We start from the raw sequence: 18611 nt of genomic DNA, 5'->3' as shown, positions 1-18611 counted from the left end.
CTTGTGAGGCATTTGGTGAACAAATGTCTGACCAGGTCGAAAGATATTTGAAAGACATTTTCTCTTCCAATGAGGGAGAAATATCTGTGTTCTTGTTCGAGTCGTGGGCTGTCAATGTGAAGTAACTGTATAGAACACTGTACCTGAGGACAAGGAACTTGTTCATCTGGTGATTCCAAAGGACTCATCAGCATAGGCACAATCATGAGATGTACACAGCGTTCGATGTTGGAAGAACTTTGTGAGATTTTCAGACCGAGTTTTGTGGAATGATCACGATGTCAACCTCCATTCAAGAAACAATATAATCACACTGCAGTCACTAGTATTATGATCAATTCCCTTTGCCAAGGGTTATCAATGTACTGAAATATGCCCGATAAAAATCAGTACATTTAGAGGGTTACCCACAAAAATTTTAAATCCTGCAAAATTTTGTTTTACATTGTGTCCTCTCTTGTGTACATTATGTAAAGAAATTTCATTCATTTTATGTGCATCATGCAAGAAAATATTATGTTTTAAGTATTTCTTTATGTCTTACTATTATTGTAATGATTTTGTATCATAACAATAAGTTACTTTTTATTCTGAACTAACAAACTCAACATACATGAAATGGTAAACAAAGGATATGTAAAACATAAAATAATAGAGATTATATTATATTAGGTTCAGTTCTCATTCCTTAGACCCTAAAAATGAGATGATTCTCATGGGTGTGGAACATGTCAGACAGTAGAACATAAAAACATAAAACATTTGAATATAGTACTTACTACCCTGATCAAACCAAGTTTTTAATGGTTGCTGGCAATTTATTCAAAATTTGTGTTCCTGAATATTGGACCCCTTTTTGGACGAAGGTAAGTGATTTTAGGTCTTTATGTAGATTGTTCTAATCATAGTATTGATACTATGTATTGAGCTATTGGTTGGAAATAGAGATGTATTACTTGCAACAAATTTCATTAAGGAATAAATATACTGAGAAGCAGTGGTTAGAATACAAAGCTATTTGAACAGGTTTCTACAGGATGTTCTTTAATTTACACCATACATGATTCTTATCACATGCTTTTGCACACAAAAATTTTGCTCAGTTTGATGAGTTGCCCCAGAATATGATTCGTTATAACATAATAGAATGAAAGTAAGCAAAGTATGCTAGTTTTTTTATATTTATATCTCTTACATCTGACATCATTTTCATGACAAATACAGACTTGTTTAGGCACTTAAGCAATTCTGTGGTATGCCCTTCCCAACTGAATTTATTATCGAGTTGTAATCTCAGAACTTTAACACTGTCAGCCTCTTTGATCTGCATGTCTTCATATGTTATACACAAAGGAAATCTCTTACAGGTTTTGAACTGCATATAGTGGGTCTTCACAAAGTTTAATGACAGTGAAAATTTGATTAGCATCTATTTATAAATCTGTACTTGACTTGCTACTATTGCAATGTTTGTGTCATCTGCAAACAAAACAATTTAGCATCTAGCAATGTAACAGATGACAGGTCATTAACGTACACAAGAAAAAGCAGTGGACCCAAGACGGAACCTTGAGGAACACCACATGTAATTAATTCCCAGCCAGATGAGGACTGACCACTTACTACACAGGTATTTTGCAAAAACACCCTTTGTTTCCTATTAGATAGATAAGACTCAAACCATTTCGCAGCACTGCCGGTGACACCATAATATTCTAATTTACTTAAGAGAATGCTGTGGTTCACACAGTAAAAGGGTTTTTGACAGGTCACAGAAAATGCCAATAGCCTCTAATTTGTTATCTAATGAATTAAGCACATTCTCACTGTAAGTATAAATAGCTTTCTCTTTATCAGGACCGTTAAGAAATCCAAACTGTGACTTGGAAAATATATTATTTGCAGTCAGATGCTTAAGGAGATGCTTGAACACAACCTTTTCAAATTTTTTTGAGAAAGCCAGCAAAAGTGAAATTTGTCAATAGTTTGATGGTATCTCTTTATCCGCCTTCTTGTAAAGAGGCTTAACTTCAGCATATTTTAGCCAGTCTGGAAATGTTTCACTGATAAGAGATTGAGTACACAAATAACTTAAGACAGAATTCAACTTGCATGAGCACTCTTTGATTAACTTCATTGATATGTTATCATACCCACTGGAATACTTAGATTTTAAAGATTTTATGATGGATGCTGCTTCTCTGGGAGATATGAGTGTCATTTCCATTTTACTGAAGTTATTTTTAAAGACTGGTCTCAGATACTCCATTGCACTGTTCACTGAACCTGATAACCACAAGCTGTCAGTAATAGAAATGAAGTACTTGTTTAAGAGGTTTGCAACACTACATGTACTTGTTACCAAAGTCTCATTTATTTTTAGAGCTATCTGTTCCTCTTCCTTTTTGGCCCCACCTGTCTCTGTTTTCAATATATCCCATACAGCTTTTATTTTGTTGCCTGATTTAATTATCTTTTTCTCATAATAAAGCTGCTATGGTTTCTGGATTACTTGCTTTAATATTTTTCTGTATTCTTTGTAATATATTACAATTCTAACATCAGAGCTGATCCTGTGTGCAATTTGAGTTATCTTTAGGAGAAAACAGTTTTCGATAGTGGAGGTAACTTTATTAATGTACGCTTTGTATTTTCCATTTGAGTCAGAAATATTGTAAACATCTATCCAGTGCATGTCTTTCAGCAATTTCCTGAATTTCTCAATTTTTGACTTATTTATTACACTCCTGTACTCAGATTTAAAAGATTTTTTATCCTGATAAGTTTCAACATCTAACACAAAATGCTGCATGCCATGATCAGATAGCCCCATTTACTATTGGTTTTGTGATATGACTTTTTTCCCTAGATTTGTCTACAAAGATATTGTCAATAGCAGTCTCAGAGCTCTTACATATCCTAGTAGCAAAGTTCACAGTAGGAACTAAATTGAAAGATAGTGTTACTGACAGCAATAATTGTTCACTGACAGAGCTTTTCAACAAATACACATTAAAATCATCAGCAACCACTATTTCCTTGTATTTAACCATGGGATGGGACAGCAAAGCTTCCAGTTTTTTTATGAAGAGGTTACAGTTTCCTGAAGGTGATCTGTATATACCTACTATTTTAAAAGGATTATCATGAAATACTACTTTTATTGCACAAGCTTCTAAGTGCTGCTCTGAGCAAAATTTATTAATTTCAATATTATTGAAATCAAAACAGTTTCTGACAAATATGGGAACTCCTCCTTTCTCTATATTTTATCTACAGAAATAAGAAGCTAACTTGTATCCTGTAAGATTTAACATATCTATACCAGTGGTCACATGATGTTCAGAGAGGCAGATTATATCAACTAGTGTGCTCAGCTCTAATTCTTGAACAAAAATTATTTAAAACGTAAAGCAAATATAATAAAATAGATAACTAGACTAATAATGACTATTTAGATATTTCAGATTTGTTGAAAATACTCTGACAGCACACTATTCATGGCTTATTTTCCAGAAATGGTATTTCAGAGACAAGCTTTATTATTACACATAGATGTATGTAGGTTGAAATTTCTTTAATTTATGTTATAACAAAAGTTTTGTTTTTTAAAAATTAATGAATTGTGGTGGGGTATTCTGCAAAGTTTCAAATTACTACAAAATTCAATTATATTGTTTTCAAAAACATTAATTATATATCAACTTTTATGAGAAACATTTTTTACATGTCATTGTTTCGAAGATATTCCCTCCAAAACTAACATGTCAAATTACTTTTCAGGGTGTATTTTAACCCTTAAAAGTGAAATCAGGGGCAAATACGTACATACTGCATTCTTTTGCCTCCTCTAGACATCTGCCAAGTTTCATCAAGATCATTTACTGACACTTGGGAATGTTCCCTGGTGAGTCAAATGTTTTTTTATAAATCAAAACTGACTGACTGCCTCGATCCATGGCTTTCAGTATGTCATGTGAGGAAAGTATGAGTTAGGTCTCAAATGATCGATGTTTTCAGAATCCATGCTGGCTGGCACGGAGGAGGTCATTCCGTTCAAGATACCTTATTTCGTGTGAGCTCACAATATTTTCTACGATTCTAAAACGAGTGGATGTCATGGATACTAGAAGGTAGTTTTGTGGATCACCTCTGCTGCTCTTCTTGTAGATGGGTTTGACCTGTGCTTTCTTCCAACCACTGGGCACAGTGTTTTGTTCAAAAGAGGTTCAGTATGTTGTGATTAAAAGAGGTGTTACCTCATCTGCAAATTCAATGTAGAATCTGATAGGTATTTCATAAGATCAGGAAGCTTTGTTCAATTCTAATGACTTCAGTGGTTCCTCAACATCAATAACATTTATCTTTGTAAGAGAATAAAATTCTGGTATTACTCCTGGGTTTTCCTATTTGAAGGTGCATTTAAAAACTGAGTTAAGCATTTTTGCTTTTGTTTTATAACCTTCAATTTCCATTCCTGTCTCATCTGTGAGCAACTGGACATTTAACTTTGGTGCCACCAACAGCCATTACATGTGACCAGATTTTTTTTTTCCCCTCGTTTTGTGAAACGTCTTTTAACAATATTCTGCTACAGTAGTTTCTGAAAGCTTCACGCACTGCTCTCCTGGCCGCCAAACACGTTTCATTAGACATCTTCCTATAGCCGTCAGCTTTCTGTCTCCTGTGGACACTGTGTCTTCTGTAGGAAATACAGGATCTATCACTACTTGTCCACTTGAGTGTGAGTGGCATGTCAGTGGTAGGCCTCGACATTCTGTACAAGTGTATCAGGATCTAGGAAAAACTCAGAATTTCACTTCCACCCCCCATACGAACAAGTTCGAGGTACTATCATCCACCCAAACCGAGACAGTGAGACTCATTACACTTCTTGGGAAATGTGCTGAGCCCATGTTAAGCGGAGGCAAACACAAAAGGATAGGGATCTATTAATCATCAGTAGTTTAAATGTATGGTGAATAATGGTACTCCTTAGGAAAGTGGCAGTGAGGGATGGCAGTAGTCTCTATTTCTTTTGGAGTCCCTTTACAGTGACTGTATGCCATGCCACTGAGGTGTCCAATCATCTGAACTGTTATACTGGGTACATATCTATTTAGTGCATTCAGTTATTATTTTAAACTTAAGCCATAATTGCTGTTTGCTCCTGTTCTGAATTAAAAGTTTCAAGTTCCTCCCTGAGGTATGACGATCTGCTTCTTTGTCTAGTTTGGGATGGGTTGTTTGGGGAAGGAGACCAGACAGCGAGGTCATTGGTCTCATCGGATTAGGGAAGGATGGGGAAGGAAGTCGGCCGTGCCCTTTCAGAGGAACCATCCCGGCATTTGCCTGGAGTGATTTAGGCAAATCATGGAAAACCTAAATCAGGATGGCCGGACGCGGGATTGAACCACCGTCCTCCCGAATGCGAGTCCAGTGTCTAACCACTGCGCCACCTCGCTCAGTGATTTTGTCTAGTTTATTGAACATCTTCACTACATGGTGAGTAGTAATCTATCCTTTCTATAATATTGTCATTATTCCATCTTGGATTTCCACAGTTTGATTTTATGAACATATCCACCTTTCTACTTGTTTTAGTTGGCCTTCATACAATGGTAATCATTGTTGCTACAACTGCCTCATGGCCACTGATACCAGCTTTGATGCGTATGTCCTCAAAGACATCAGGTCTATTTTTCCCAATAGATCTAATATATTTCCATCATGAGTGGGTTTCCGAACTATCTGTTCCAGGAAGTTTTCAGTGGAGGTATTTAGTAACGTTTTATGGCACATCTTGACAAGCCCATGGCTAACAAGGCTGTAATTTTTTCATTTGAATGTTGGACGATTGAAGTCTTCTCCGATGATTACAGTTGGATTGGGGAAGTTACGTACAAGTGAACTGACATTTCCTCTGAAGTTTTCAGTTCCCTCAGGAGGTGAGTCTGGTGGACAATAGAAGGAACAATTATAATTTTATATCCAAACAATCTGGCCTGTGGCTTCAATTTCTATCTCCGTAGATACGAGTTTCTTTCTACTGCAGCAAATATACCAGTTCCATTTCCAATTAGCTTATTCTTTCAATATATGTTTAAATTTGTTCCAAAAATCTTACTCTGTCACTCTCTGGTTTTAACCCACTTCCTGTACCTAGTATCATGTGAGCTTCACTGTATTTTAGGAGCTCTTTTTACACTAGCACTATGTTGTGAATGCTATGGCAGTTGACTACTAGGATCTTATTACTCTCGCCTGTGGGAGGGCATTTCTTTGGGGCTCATACTGATATTTCCAGGTCTCCTACATTAATCATTATCTGGAGTGGATGGAGAGCCACCTAATTTTAAAAAACCAATGTGTACTACACATAAACAATCAGCTACCTGTGTAGCAGCATCTGATAAGTAGTAAGCACCTGATCCATTCTGGGATCGCACAATTTTTGGCTTAAGTCCAAGACATCACAGACTAGCTAATCACAGAACCTTGGCAGTCCTTGGTTCAAAGCTTCCACTTGACTCAGAACCAGTGGGCCACAAACTGTTCTGGGGTCAGTGCTGAAAATTGTGAGCTTTGTTCAAACTTCATAAGCAAGGCTGGTATTCTTAACATTCTCTGCCAGTCACTGGGGTGATCAAGTATGATCTCAGAGCACCAACAAGAGGCATCGTTTGCCCCAACATGAGCCACAATCTTCAGCTGGTTAACCCCGTTTTTTCAGTGGTTGCTGTAATAAGCTCTTCAACATCCTGAATGAGGCCTCCAGGCATAAACAATGAGTGCAGATGGTGATTCTCACCATCCCTTACTGTCACTTCCCTAAAGGGTACCATTATTCTTTTGGGGCACCATTATCCTTTTGTGTTTGCCTCCTCTTGACATGAGACTCAGCACATTTCCCAAGAAGTGTAATGAGTCTCACTGGCTCAGTTTTGGATTCGATGGATGAAAGCACCTCAAACTTATTAGTTTGGGGGATGTAAGTTAAATTCTGAGTTTTTCCTAGACCCTGGTACACATGTACAGAATGCCTAGGCCTACCACTGACATGCCACTCACAGTCAAGTGGACAAAGAGTGATAGAGACTGTATGTCCTACAGAGGAGAGAGTGTCCACAGGAGATAACAGTACTTGCAAGACATTTGGTATCTCTGGCACACAACTCTTGCTAGCTCTCCCAACACACCCTGTTGCAACATCTTCCGATTGCTTGACAGTACTCAGGATGATTTCCAGCTGCTTATGAATAGCAGCTAACTCATCCTGTGCCTGAGAACAGCATACACAGTGGGGCCGCATTATGCCTCGTGTAATATTTTACTGAACAGTAAGCAAATAACTCTAGAAGCTTGCCGACTATCTTGTAATTAATGGGTCTGAAATGCTATAAATATCAGAAGTAGTCTATCAGAACTGAAGTAATTAATGGCTGAAATGAGATCTCTACAATGAAAATAGAAAAACTTGGTACAAAATTTGCTGTTTCTTTGAAACACTTGTCCTGTTACAGTTGCTAACAAATTTGAGAATAGAGTTAATTTATGATAGTTGCTGATAATATGCACTCTTGGTAAAAGAGAAACTAATATGGCATGATATGTTATTTATTGAAAGTAACTGTAAATGACAAATGCTGATTTACTACTAAATTGCTTACACACAACATTTACAATTTACGAAAACTCACAAAATTAATATGTTTGCAAGTGTCCAAAAATTATTAAAAATATACCTTTTTCATGTAAATATATAATAAAATTAGGGAACAGCTAGTTTTGAATGAGGATACTGTGGCCTAGAGTTTCTACAAAGCACAAATTAAAATTACAATAGATGATAAAGTACAAGCTTCTCCCCCCCCCCCCCCCCCACCACCACCAGCGCCGCCAAGTACTCGCAATCACAATACAGACAAGTACTGACACAATAAACACAATAAATGAAAGATATTGTGAAAATGATACAAACAGTTTTGCAGGACATCAGACCTATCTGTGATGTGCAGTCTCACACAATGAAAATTCCTATGTTGACTTAAGCATGTACATAAATGTCTTAACTGCATGGATTTTTTTACGTAGCTGGAACTGTGATGACTTCTACTCTGGCTTGCCAAAGATTAACACTGCAGCACAGTTTATCTCAGTCAAAAATGCGAAAACTGTGAAGCACCAACAGAGCACCTCTTCTGTTTGTGGCAGGATGTCAATGCCAGGTAAAATGCAAAAGAATGAAAATAAATATCTTCATTGAAAATATATTCATAAATATACCATGATAATAATTGTGATTAAATATTGATCAATCCAGTCTGAAATTTGACTAAGAATACTGCCTATAGAAAAAAAGTAGATGTCTGTATAAATATACAAGAAATAAAAGAAATAAATATACAAGAAAATGAAGATAATAAATCTTATTTATGATTTAATGTTAGTATCAGACATCTCATCTGCCCAACAAATCTGCAATTGTTTTCATTAGAAACAATATATTTAGTTACAACCTGCAAAACTGTAGTTATAATCCAGATTTATTACGTTCTATTTTGTCAGACAAAAAACTTAAAACTGCAGTATAACACACTAGTTTTACAACACAATATAGCAATTGATTCATTAGGAATCTAATACTCAGCACTGAAAACTATAATTTTGTTCCTTCGAGAACAACAGTTCTGTTATGTAAATTTACATGATTATCATTGTTCAGAATCACAGTGGATGGATCCCAACGCGGCTGTCCATGTGAAACACTAAAAGCAGCTCTGGTGTGCCACATTGCCGGGTGAACAGAACTTCTGCTGATGGTTCTCCTTGACCTGTGGAATACATACAAGCCTGATCTAAATGATTCATCTGCAGAACTGGTGTATGGTGAGGTGCTGCAACTGCCTGTGAGAATTTGTATATTTGGCTCTGAAGTCTGTAACAGACCCATCTGCCTTCGTCGGTTGCCTTAAAGATCACATCAAGAAAATCTGACCTCCACAGCTGTCCAGACATGGAACTGTTGTCACATTTGTCCACAAAGACTTCAGTAAGTGTACACATATGATGTTATGTTTTGATGGTGTCAGACTGTCTCTAAAACCACTATAGACCAGCTTGCATAATGTTGTCAAGAGGGAAGATTGCACCCTTGACATTCTGGCAATGTCAAGCACCACACAGAGTAATGGCAACAGATAATATCTGACACTGTAAAGTCATTAAGCACTCTATAGTCACTGCATGCATACCATGCATCATACTACTTTGACACTATATGCAGCAGTGAAAACCAAGGACTACTGGACAGTTGTGTGATGCCCTCTCAAGTCATGCTGTAATATTCTGCATTTGCAACTGCTAAGTGATCTGGGGCTAACAGCTGTGACCTACAAAGTAACAGGGCTCCCTCAGTAGTCTTTATATGTGCAAGGTGTTATGCTTCACATCTATAGGCACACATGACAGTCTTGTCAGTGCCAGGAAATCTCGCAGTGTTGCATACTCACTGTCAGCAGCTTCTATTACCTTCGCAGTCTGGTGATGCAGCTTCTATTATCTTGGTGGACTGGATGGTGGTGTGGCTCCAAATCCAGTGATGTGGTCACCCAGGTGTGTGTAGTGATGTCAGACAACAGATTGTAGTGTGCCGATAAACTCATTGACAACCACAATTGTGAAATTTCACATGAAAATATGGTACAGGCCTACATCCAACTTGAAATGTTGCATGTCGCACATTGTGATCAAAGAGTTGTTTGAGGCTGTAAGGCAGAATGACATTCGTGGTCTACACCAGTGTAGCATCGACCGTGGGAAGATACACAAATCAGAGCCTGTGTCAATCAGAAATTTCCGTCCAGTACACCTGTCACTTACAGACGCTGTGACTCAGAATGTAAATCAGGTGATCTGACTGCTGGTAGTATTTGGGTATGCACAAAGTTTGGTACAATGACTTGCTTGATCGCCAAATCTGCCCCGGAACCAACGCACCTCCTGCTGTGTTTCTGTCCCAGGCGTAGTGGAGGTGGTCGATAATCTGCTGTGTGAGGACTTCTGGAATCTATATTTTGTGTGTGTGTGTGTGTGTGTGTGTAAAAAAAACTCTAAAGTCAAAATACAAAAGCTGGGTTATTTTGAAACCTCTTTTTTACATGCCTATTTGCTGCTTAATATCTCCGCTATATAATGCACCACAAAGAAAAAGGTTATCTCTTACTACACACATTGCCAACAGAAGACTTACCTGCAGAATTCCAGTTTAGTGATTCATGTGCCTCAGAAATCAACAAGTCAATATGTTCAATGTCATCAACAACCAAATCAAATTCAACTGGATGGCTGCATTGCCTAATCTGGTTGTACCTGCATGAGAAAAGATATGTAGGATGTAGGCAGCATATATCATGAGATTTAACACATTCACAAATAACATGTAAACTCTACAATTTGTGTATATCTTTTTCTGGTACTACACGTGTAACTGGTGATCACTGGTGATGAAGTATGGTCCTCACAGCATATATACAGACATATACAGGATACCCTAGGAGGAATGGCCAATATTCATTTTCTTTAGAATGATCATTCCTGTTGTATCCATGAATATTGTGAATATTGCCCATATCTCCTGGGACATGCCATTTGGGAGCAAACATACAAGAGGTTTTTTAAATTACAGTGACTGATTTATATATATATATATATATATATATATATATATATATATATATACACACACACACACAAAGATGATGTGACTTACCATACAAAAGTGCTGGCAGGTCGATAGACACACAAACAAACACAATCATACACACGAAATTCTAGCTTTCGCAACTAACGGTTGCTTCATCAGGAAAGAGGGAAGGAGAGGGTAAGACGAAAGGATGTGGGTTTTAAGGGAGAGGGTAAGGAGCCATTCTAATCCCGGGAGCGTATAGACTTACCTTAGGGGTAAAAAGGACTGGTATACACTCGCACACACACCCATATCCAACCACACATACACAGACACAAGCAAACATGTCTGCCAATGAACACACCCGTCAACTCCTATCCTTAATAAAAGTCCTCAATCTTTCCTCTCCCACATCCACACCGGCTGTTCAGAGCATCCTCCTACAGGCCAATCGCAAATTAGAACAGCATGCCACCCTCCACCTCAAAAAAATATCCAATCTCCTGGTCTCCCGCCTCCGGAACGGCAACTCACTCACCCTTCACAACCTTTCCAGCAAACCTCAACCTCCTCTCATTGCACACAGACCCAGTCTCTCCCATCTACTCAATCTCCCACTTCCAGCTCCACGCCCCCCAAAACCTCAAAATTCCAATCAACACAATCTGGAACCACAATGCCCTAATTCAGTAGTTAACCTTTCCTCCAAACCTCTCTCCCAATCCGAAACCTCTGTCCTATCCAAAGGCCTCACCTTCAGCCCCACTCCCAGATTCAACCAAACAGCCCTTGTCAAAGATTTACTGTCCTACACCCGTACTCTCTGCTGGAAATATCACTTTGCCACAAAGAAAAATGATCCTAATCCTACTCCTAATGGTCCAACTCCCCAAGACACTATCCAAATTGAACCCTGCCTGGAACAGTTCCATCCTCCGTCACAGCGGGACCCACCTCCTCTCCCTCAAAATCACCCTCTCCAAACATTCCAGGAATTTCTGACTCCCAGCCTTGCCTCTCAATCCTTCTTAAAAAACCTCAATCCTACTCCCAACATCACCACTGCTGAAGCCCAGGCTATCCGTGATCTGAAGGCTGACCGATCCGTCGTCATTCTTCCGGCGGACAAGGGTTCCACGACCGTGGTACTTGATCGTCGGGAGTATGTGGCTGAGGGACTGCGTCAGCTTTCAGACAACACTACACACAAAGTTTGCCAAGGTAATCCAATTCCTGATGTCCAGGCGGAGCTTCAAGGAATCCTCAGAACCTTAGGCCCCCTACAAAACCTTTCACCTGACTCCATCAACCTCCTGACTCCACCAACAGCCCTACCTTCTACCTTCTTCCTAAAATGCAAAAACCCAATCATCCCGACCGTCCCATTGTAGCTGGCTACCAAGCCCCCACAGAACGTACCTCTGCCTACGTAGATCAACACCTTCAACCCATTACATGCAGTCTCCCATCCTTCATCAAAGACACCAACCACTTTCTCGAACGCCTGGAATCCCTACCCAGTCTGTTAGCCCCAGAAACCATCCTTGTAACCATTGATGCCACTTCCTTATACACAAATATTCCGCACGTCCAGGGCCTCGCTGCGGTGGAGCACTTCCTTTCACGCCGATCACCTGCCACCCTACCAAAAACCTCTTTCCTCATTACCTTAGCCAGCTTCATCCTGACCCACAACTTCTTCACTTTCGAAGGCCAGACATACCAACAATTAAAGGGAACAGCCATGGGCACCAGGATGGCCCCCTCGTACGCCTACCTATTCATGGGTCGCTTAGAGGAAGCCTTCTTGGTTACCCAGGCCTGCCAACCCAATGTTTGGTACAGATTTATTGATGACATCTTCATGATCTGGACTCACAGTGAAGAAGAACTCCAGAATTTCCTCTCCAACCTTAACTCCTTTGGTTCCACCAGATTCACCTGGTCCTACTCCAAATCCCATGCCACTTTCCTTGACATTGACCTCCACCTTTCCAATGGCCAGCTTCACACGTCAGTCCACATCAAACCCACCAACAAGCAACAGTACCTCCATTATGACAGCTGCCACCCATTCCACATCAAACAGTCCCTTCCCTACAGCCTAGGTCTTCGTGGCAAACGAATCTGCTCCAGTCCGGAATCCCTGAACCATTACACCAACAACCTGAAAACAGCTTTCGCATCCCGCAACTACCCTCCCGACCTGGTACAGAAGCAAATAACCAGAGCCACTTCCTCATCTCCTCAAACCCAGAACCTCGCAAAGAAGAACCCCAAAAGTGCCCCACTTGTGACAGGATACTTTCCGGGACTGGATCAGACTCTGAATGTGGCTCTCCAGCAGGGATACGACTTCCTAAAATCCTGCCCTGAAATGAGATCCATCCTTCATGAAATCCTCCCCACTCCACCAAGAGTGTCTTTCCGCCATCCACCTAACCTTCGTAACCTCTTAGTTCATCCCTATGAAATCCCCAAACCACCTTCCCTACCCCCTGGCTCCTACCCTTGTAACCGCCCCCAGTGTAAAACCTGTCCCATGCACCCTCCCACCACCACCTACTTCAGTCCTGTAACCCGGAAGGTGTACACGATCAAAGGCAGAGCCACGTGTGAAAGCACCCACGTGATTTACCAACTGACCTGCCTACACTGTGAAGCTTTCTATGTGGGAATGACCAGCAACAAACTGTCCATTTGCATGAATGGGCACAGGCAGACAGTGTTTGTTGGTAATGAGGATCACCCTGTGGCTAAACATGCCTTGGTGCACGGCCAGCACATCTTGGCACAGTGTTACACCGTCCAGGTTATCTGGATACTTCCCACTAACACCAACCTGTCAGAACTCCAGAGATGGGAACTTGCCCTTCAGTATACCCTCTCTTCTCGTTATCCGCCAGGCCTCAATCTCCGCTAATTTCAATTTGCCGCCGCTCATACTTCACCTGTCTTTCAACAACATCTTTGCCTCTACTTCCGCCTCGACTGACATCTCTGCCCAAACTCTTTGCCTTTTCAAATGTCTGCTTGTTTTTGTGTATGTGCGGATGGATATGTGTGTATGTGCGAGTGTATACCTGTCCTTTTTTGCCCCAAGGTAAGTCTTCCCACTCCCGGGATTGGAATGACTCCTTACCCTCTTCCTTAAAAACCACATCCTTTCGTCTTTCCCTCTCCATCCCTCTTTCCTGATGAAGCAACATATATATATATACCAACCGATCCCTTCTTCTGGTCAAGTTGTGCCACAAACTTCTCTTCTCCCCAATCCTATTCAATACTTCCTCATTAGTTATGTGGACAACCCACCTAATCTTCAGCATTCTTCTGTAGCACCACATTTCGAAAGCTTCTATTCTCTTCTTGTCCAAACTATTTATCGTCCATGTTTCACTTACATACATGGCTACACTCCATACAAATATTTTCAGAAATGACTTTCTGACACTTAAATCTATACTCGATGTTAACAAATTTCTCTTCTTCAGAAATGCTTTCCTTGCCATTGCCAGTCTACATTTTATATCCTCTCTACTTCGACCATCATCAGTTATTTTGCTCCCCAAATAGCAAAACCCCTTTACTACTTTAAGTGTCCCATTTCCTAATCTAATTCCCTCAGCATCACCCGACTTAATTCGACTACATTCCATTATCCTCGTTTTGCTTTTGTTGATGTTCATCTTATATCCTCCTTTCAAGACACTGTCCATTCCATTCAACTGCTCTTCCAAGTCCTTTGCTGTCTCTGACAGAATTACAATGTCATCGGCAAACCTCAACGTTTTTATTTCTTCTCCATGGATTTTAATACCTACTCCGAATTTTTCTTTTGTTTCCTTTACTGCTTGCTCAATATACAGATTGAATAACATCGGGGAGAGGCTACAACCCTGTCTTACTACCTTCCCAACCACTGCTTCCCTTTCATGTCCCTCGACTCTTATAACTGCCATCTGGTTTCTGTACAAATTGTAAATAGCCTTTCACTCCCTGTATTTTACCCCTGCCACCTTTAGAATTTGAAAGAGAGTATTCCAGTCGACATTGTCAAAAGCTTTCTCTAAGTCTACAAATGCAAGAAACGTAGGTTTGCCTTTCCTTAATCTTTCTTCTAAGATAAGTCGTAAGGTCAGTATTGCCTCACGTGTTCCAGTGTTTCTACGGAATCCAAACTGATCTTCCCCAAGGTCGGCTTCTACTAGTTTTTCCATTCGTCTGTAAAGAATTCGTGTTAGTATTTTGCAGCTGTGGCTTATTAAACTGATTGTTCGGTAATTTTCACATCTGTCAACACCTGCTTTCTTTGGGATTGGAATTATTATATTCTTCTTGAAGTCTGAGGGTATTTTGCCTCTTTCATACATCTTGCTCACCAGATGGTAGACTTTTGTCAGGACTGGCTCTCCCAAGGCTGTCAGTAGTTCCAATGGAATGTTGTCTACTCCCGGGGCCCTGTTTCGACTCATGTCTTTCAGAGCTCTGTCAAACTCTTCACGCAGTATCGTATCTCCCATTTCATCTTCATCTACATCCTCTTCCATTTCCATAATATTGTCCTCAAGTACATCGCCCTTGTATAGACCCTCTATATACTCCTTCCATCTTTCTGCTTTCCCTTCTTTGCTTAGAACTGGGTTTCCATTTGAGCTCTTGATATTCATACAAGTCGTTCTCTTATCTCCAAAGGTCTCTTTAATTTTCCTGCAGGCAGTATCTATCTTACCCCTAGTGAGATAAGCCTCTACATCCTTACATTTGTCCTCTAGCCATCCCTGCTTAGCCATTTGCACTTCCTGTCGATCTCATTTTTGAGACGTTTGTATTCCTTTTTGCCTGCTTCATTTACTGCATTTTTATATTTTCTCCTTTCATCAATTAAATTCAATATTTCTTCTGTTACTCAAGGATTTCTACTAGCCCTCGTCTTTTTACCTACTTGATCCTCTGCTGCCTTCACTACTTCATCCCTCAAAGCTACCCATTCTTCTTCTACTGTATTTCTTTCCCCCATTCCTGTCAAATGTTCCCTTATGCTCTCCCTGAAACTCAGTACAACCTCTGGATCTTTCAGTTTATCCACGTCCCATCTCCTTCAATTCCCACCTTTTTGCAGTTTCTTCAGTTTTAATCTACAGGTCATAACCAATAGATTGTGGTCAGAGTCCACATCTGCCCCTGGAAATGTCTTACAATTTAAAACCTGGTTCCTAAATCTCTGTCTTACCATTATATAATCTATCTGATACCTTTTATAATGTTACTTAAAATCCGTCTTGATTGCAATCAAGACGGATTTTAAGTAACATTATAAAATCACTGATTGCGGCTATCCCGTAAGACATTATGTCTGTTTTTGCAAATGATACCTTTTAGTATCTCCAGGGTTCTTCCATGTATACAACCTTCTTTTATGATTCTTAAACCAGGTGTTAGCTATGATTATGTTGTGCTCTGTGCAAAATTCTACCAGGCGGCTTCCTCTTTCATTTCTTAGCCCCAATCCATATTCACCTACTACGTTTCCTTCTCTCCCTTTTCCTACAGTCGAATTCCAGTCACCCATGACTATTAAATTTTCGTTTCCCTTCACTATCTGAATAATTTCTTTTATTTCATCATACATTTCTTCAATTTCTTTGTCATTTGCAGAGCTAGTTAGCATATAAACTTGTACTACTGTAGTACGTGTGGGCTTCATATCTATCTTGGCCACAATAATGCGTACACTATGCTGTTTTTAGTAGCTTACCTGCATTCCTATTTTCCTATTCATTATTAAAACTACTCCTGCATTACCCCTATTTGATTTTGTGTTTATAACCCTGTAGTCACCTGACCAGAAGTCTTGTTCCTCCTGCCACCGAACTTCACTAATTCCCACTATATCTAACTTTAACCTATCCATTTCCCTTTTTAAATTTTCTAACCTACCTGCCCGATTAAGAGATCTGACATTCCACGCTCCGATCCGTAGAACGCCAGTTTTCTTTCTCCTGATAACGACATCCTCTTGAGTAGTCCCCGCCCGGAGATCCGAATTGGGGACTATTTTACCTCCGGAATATTTTACCCAAGAGGACGCCATCATCATTTAACCATACAGTAAAGCTGCATGCCCTCGGGAAAAATTACGGCTGTAGTTTCCCCTTGCTTTCAGCCGTGAGCAGTACCAGCACAGCAAGGCCGTTTTGGTTATTGTTACAAGGCCAGATCAGTTAATCATCCAGACTGTTGCCCTTGCAACTACTGAAAAGGCTGCTGCCCCTCTTCAGGAACCACACATTTGTCTGGCCTCTCAACAGATACCCCTCCGTTGTGGTTGCACCTACAGTACGGCTATCTGTATTGCTGAGGCATGCAAGCCTCCCCACCAACGGCAAGGTCCATGGTTCATGGTCCATGGTTCGTGTGCATATGAAGCAGTATTGAATAGCATATTTCATGACAGGTGGATTGGTCGTCGAAGCACTATACCATGGCCCGCATGTTCACTGAATCTGACATCCCCGGATTTCTTTCTGTGGGGAGAGTTGAAGGATATTTGCTATCGTGATACACCGACAACACCTGACAACATGCGTCAGCGCATTGTCAATGCATGTGCAAACATTACAGAAGGCTAACTACTCACTGTTGAGAGGAATGTCATTACACGTATTGCCAAATGCATTGAGGTTGACGGACGTCATTTTGAGCATTTATTGCATTAATGTGGTATTTACAGGTAATCATTCTGTAATAGTATGCTTTCTCAGAAATGAGATAAGTTCACAAAGGTACATTTATCATATTGGAACAACAGAAATAAAATATTCAAACATACCTACGTTCTGTATTTTAATTTAAAAAACCTACCTGTTACCAAGTGTTCGTCTAAAATTGTGAGCCGTATGTTTGTGACTATTACAGCGCCATCTACCACAAAGTGAAAAAAGTGATCCAACTAAAACTTTCATATTTCTTTACGTACTACACGAATATGTAATAAAAAATGGGGGTTCCTATTTAAAAAAACGCAGTTGATATCCGTTTGACCTATGGCAGCACCATCTAGTGGGCCAACCATAGCGCCATCTGGTTTCCCCCTTCAAGCTAGACAAGTTTCGCTCTTTGTAGTTTTTTCGTTTGATGTTTATTTTGTGAGATATTTGGCCCTGTCATGATCAATGGACCACCCTGTATACACCGTCAACAAGAAACATTCTGGATGACCACAGTTGTCCACCAGCCTTAGAAAACAAAAGCAGACACAGGAAACCCTCATTGGATCCCCACAGAAAACTCTATGGCAAACGACTCAGTCAACACACATCTCAAAAGATAGCATTCATTGCATCTTGAAACATCCATGCTGTAAATACTACATACCAGCAGTAATTCATGCTCTCAACGAAGATGATACAGACCGGAGAGTTCAGTTCTGTGAATGGTACCTGGCAGAATTTACAGAAGATGCAGGTTTCCCACATATTGTTGGCTGGAGCTATGAGGCCACCTTTAAATTAAACGACACAATTAATCGCCGTAACTGCCTGGGTCCTGTTAATTCCCATATTATTGCTGAACAATATTTAAACTTACAGGGGATAACAGTGTGGTGTGGGATACCAGCATTGGGCATCATAGGACTTTTTCTTTTTTCTTTTTATTTTACAAAACTGCCACGGGTGACAGGTACCTAACCATGCTGCAGGAGTCCATCGGTCCAAACACTGAGGAGATGTTTAGTGATGAGATTTACTTTCAGCAAGGTTGAGCACCTCCCCACTACCACTGCAATGTAAGAGCCCATCTCGATGCAGCTTTTCCAAACACGTGGTTTGCATGAAGGGATAGCATTAAATACGCTGTGGGTTACCCAGACCTCACACCAATGGACTTCTTTTTATGCAGATGCCTCAAGTACAGACTTTAT

General features: G+C 40.1%; 1 protein-coding gene across 1 annotated transcript in view; it reads right to left on the bottom strand.

Moving 5' to 3' along the window:
- Positions 1–18611, bottom strand: part of LOC126234993 (dynein beta chain, ciliary-like) — a 732993-nt gene that overhangs the window by 528174 nt on the left and 186208 nt on the right. Inside the window, exon 15 of the mRNA XM_049943730.1 lies at positions 10253–10371. Coding sequence (XP_049799687.1) covers positions 10253–10371 — 119 coding nt within the window. The remainder of the gene's footprint in view (positions 1–10252; positions 10372–18611) is intronic.

Source organism: Schistocerca nitens, chromosome 2, assembly GCF_023898315.1.
Source record: "Schistocerca nitens isolate TAMUIC-IGC-003100 chromosome 2, iqSchNite1.1, whole genome shotgun sequence".
Lineage (NCBI taxonomy): Eukaryota > Metazoa > Arthropoda > Insecta > Orthoptera > Acrididae > Schistocerca > Schistocerca nitens.
Note: the sequence above shows the minus strand (reverse complement) of the source record. Positions and strands in the feature narration are given on the sequence as shown.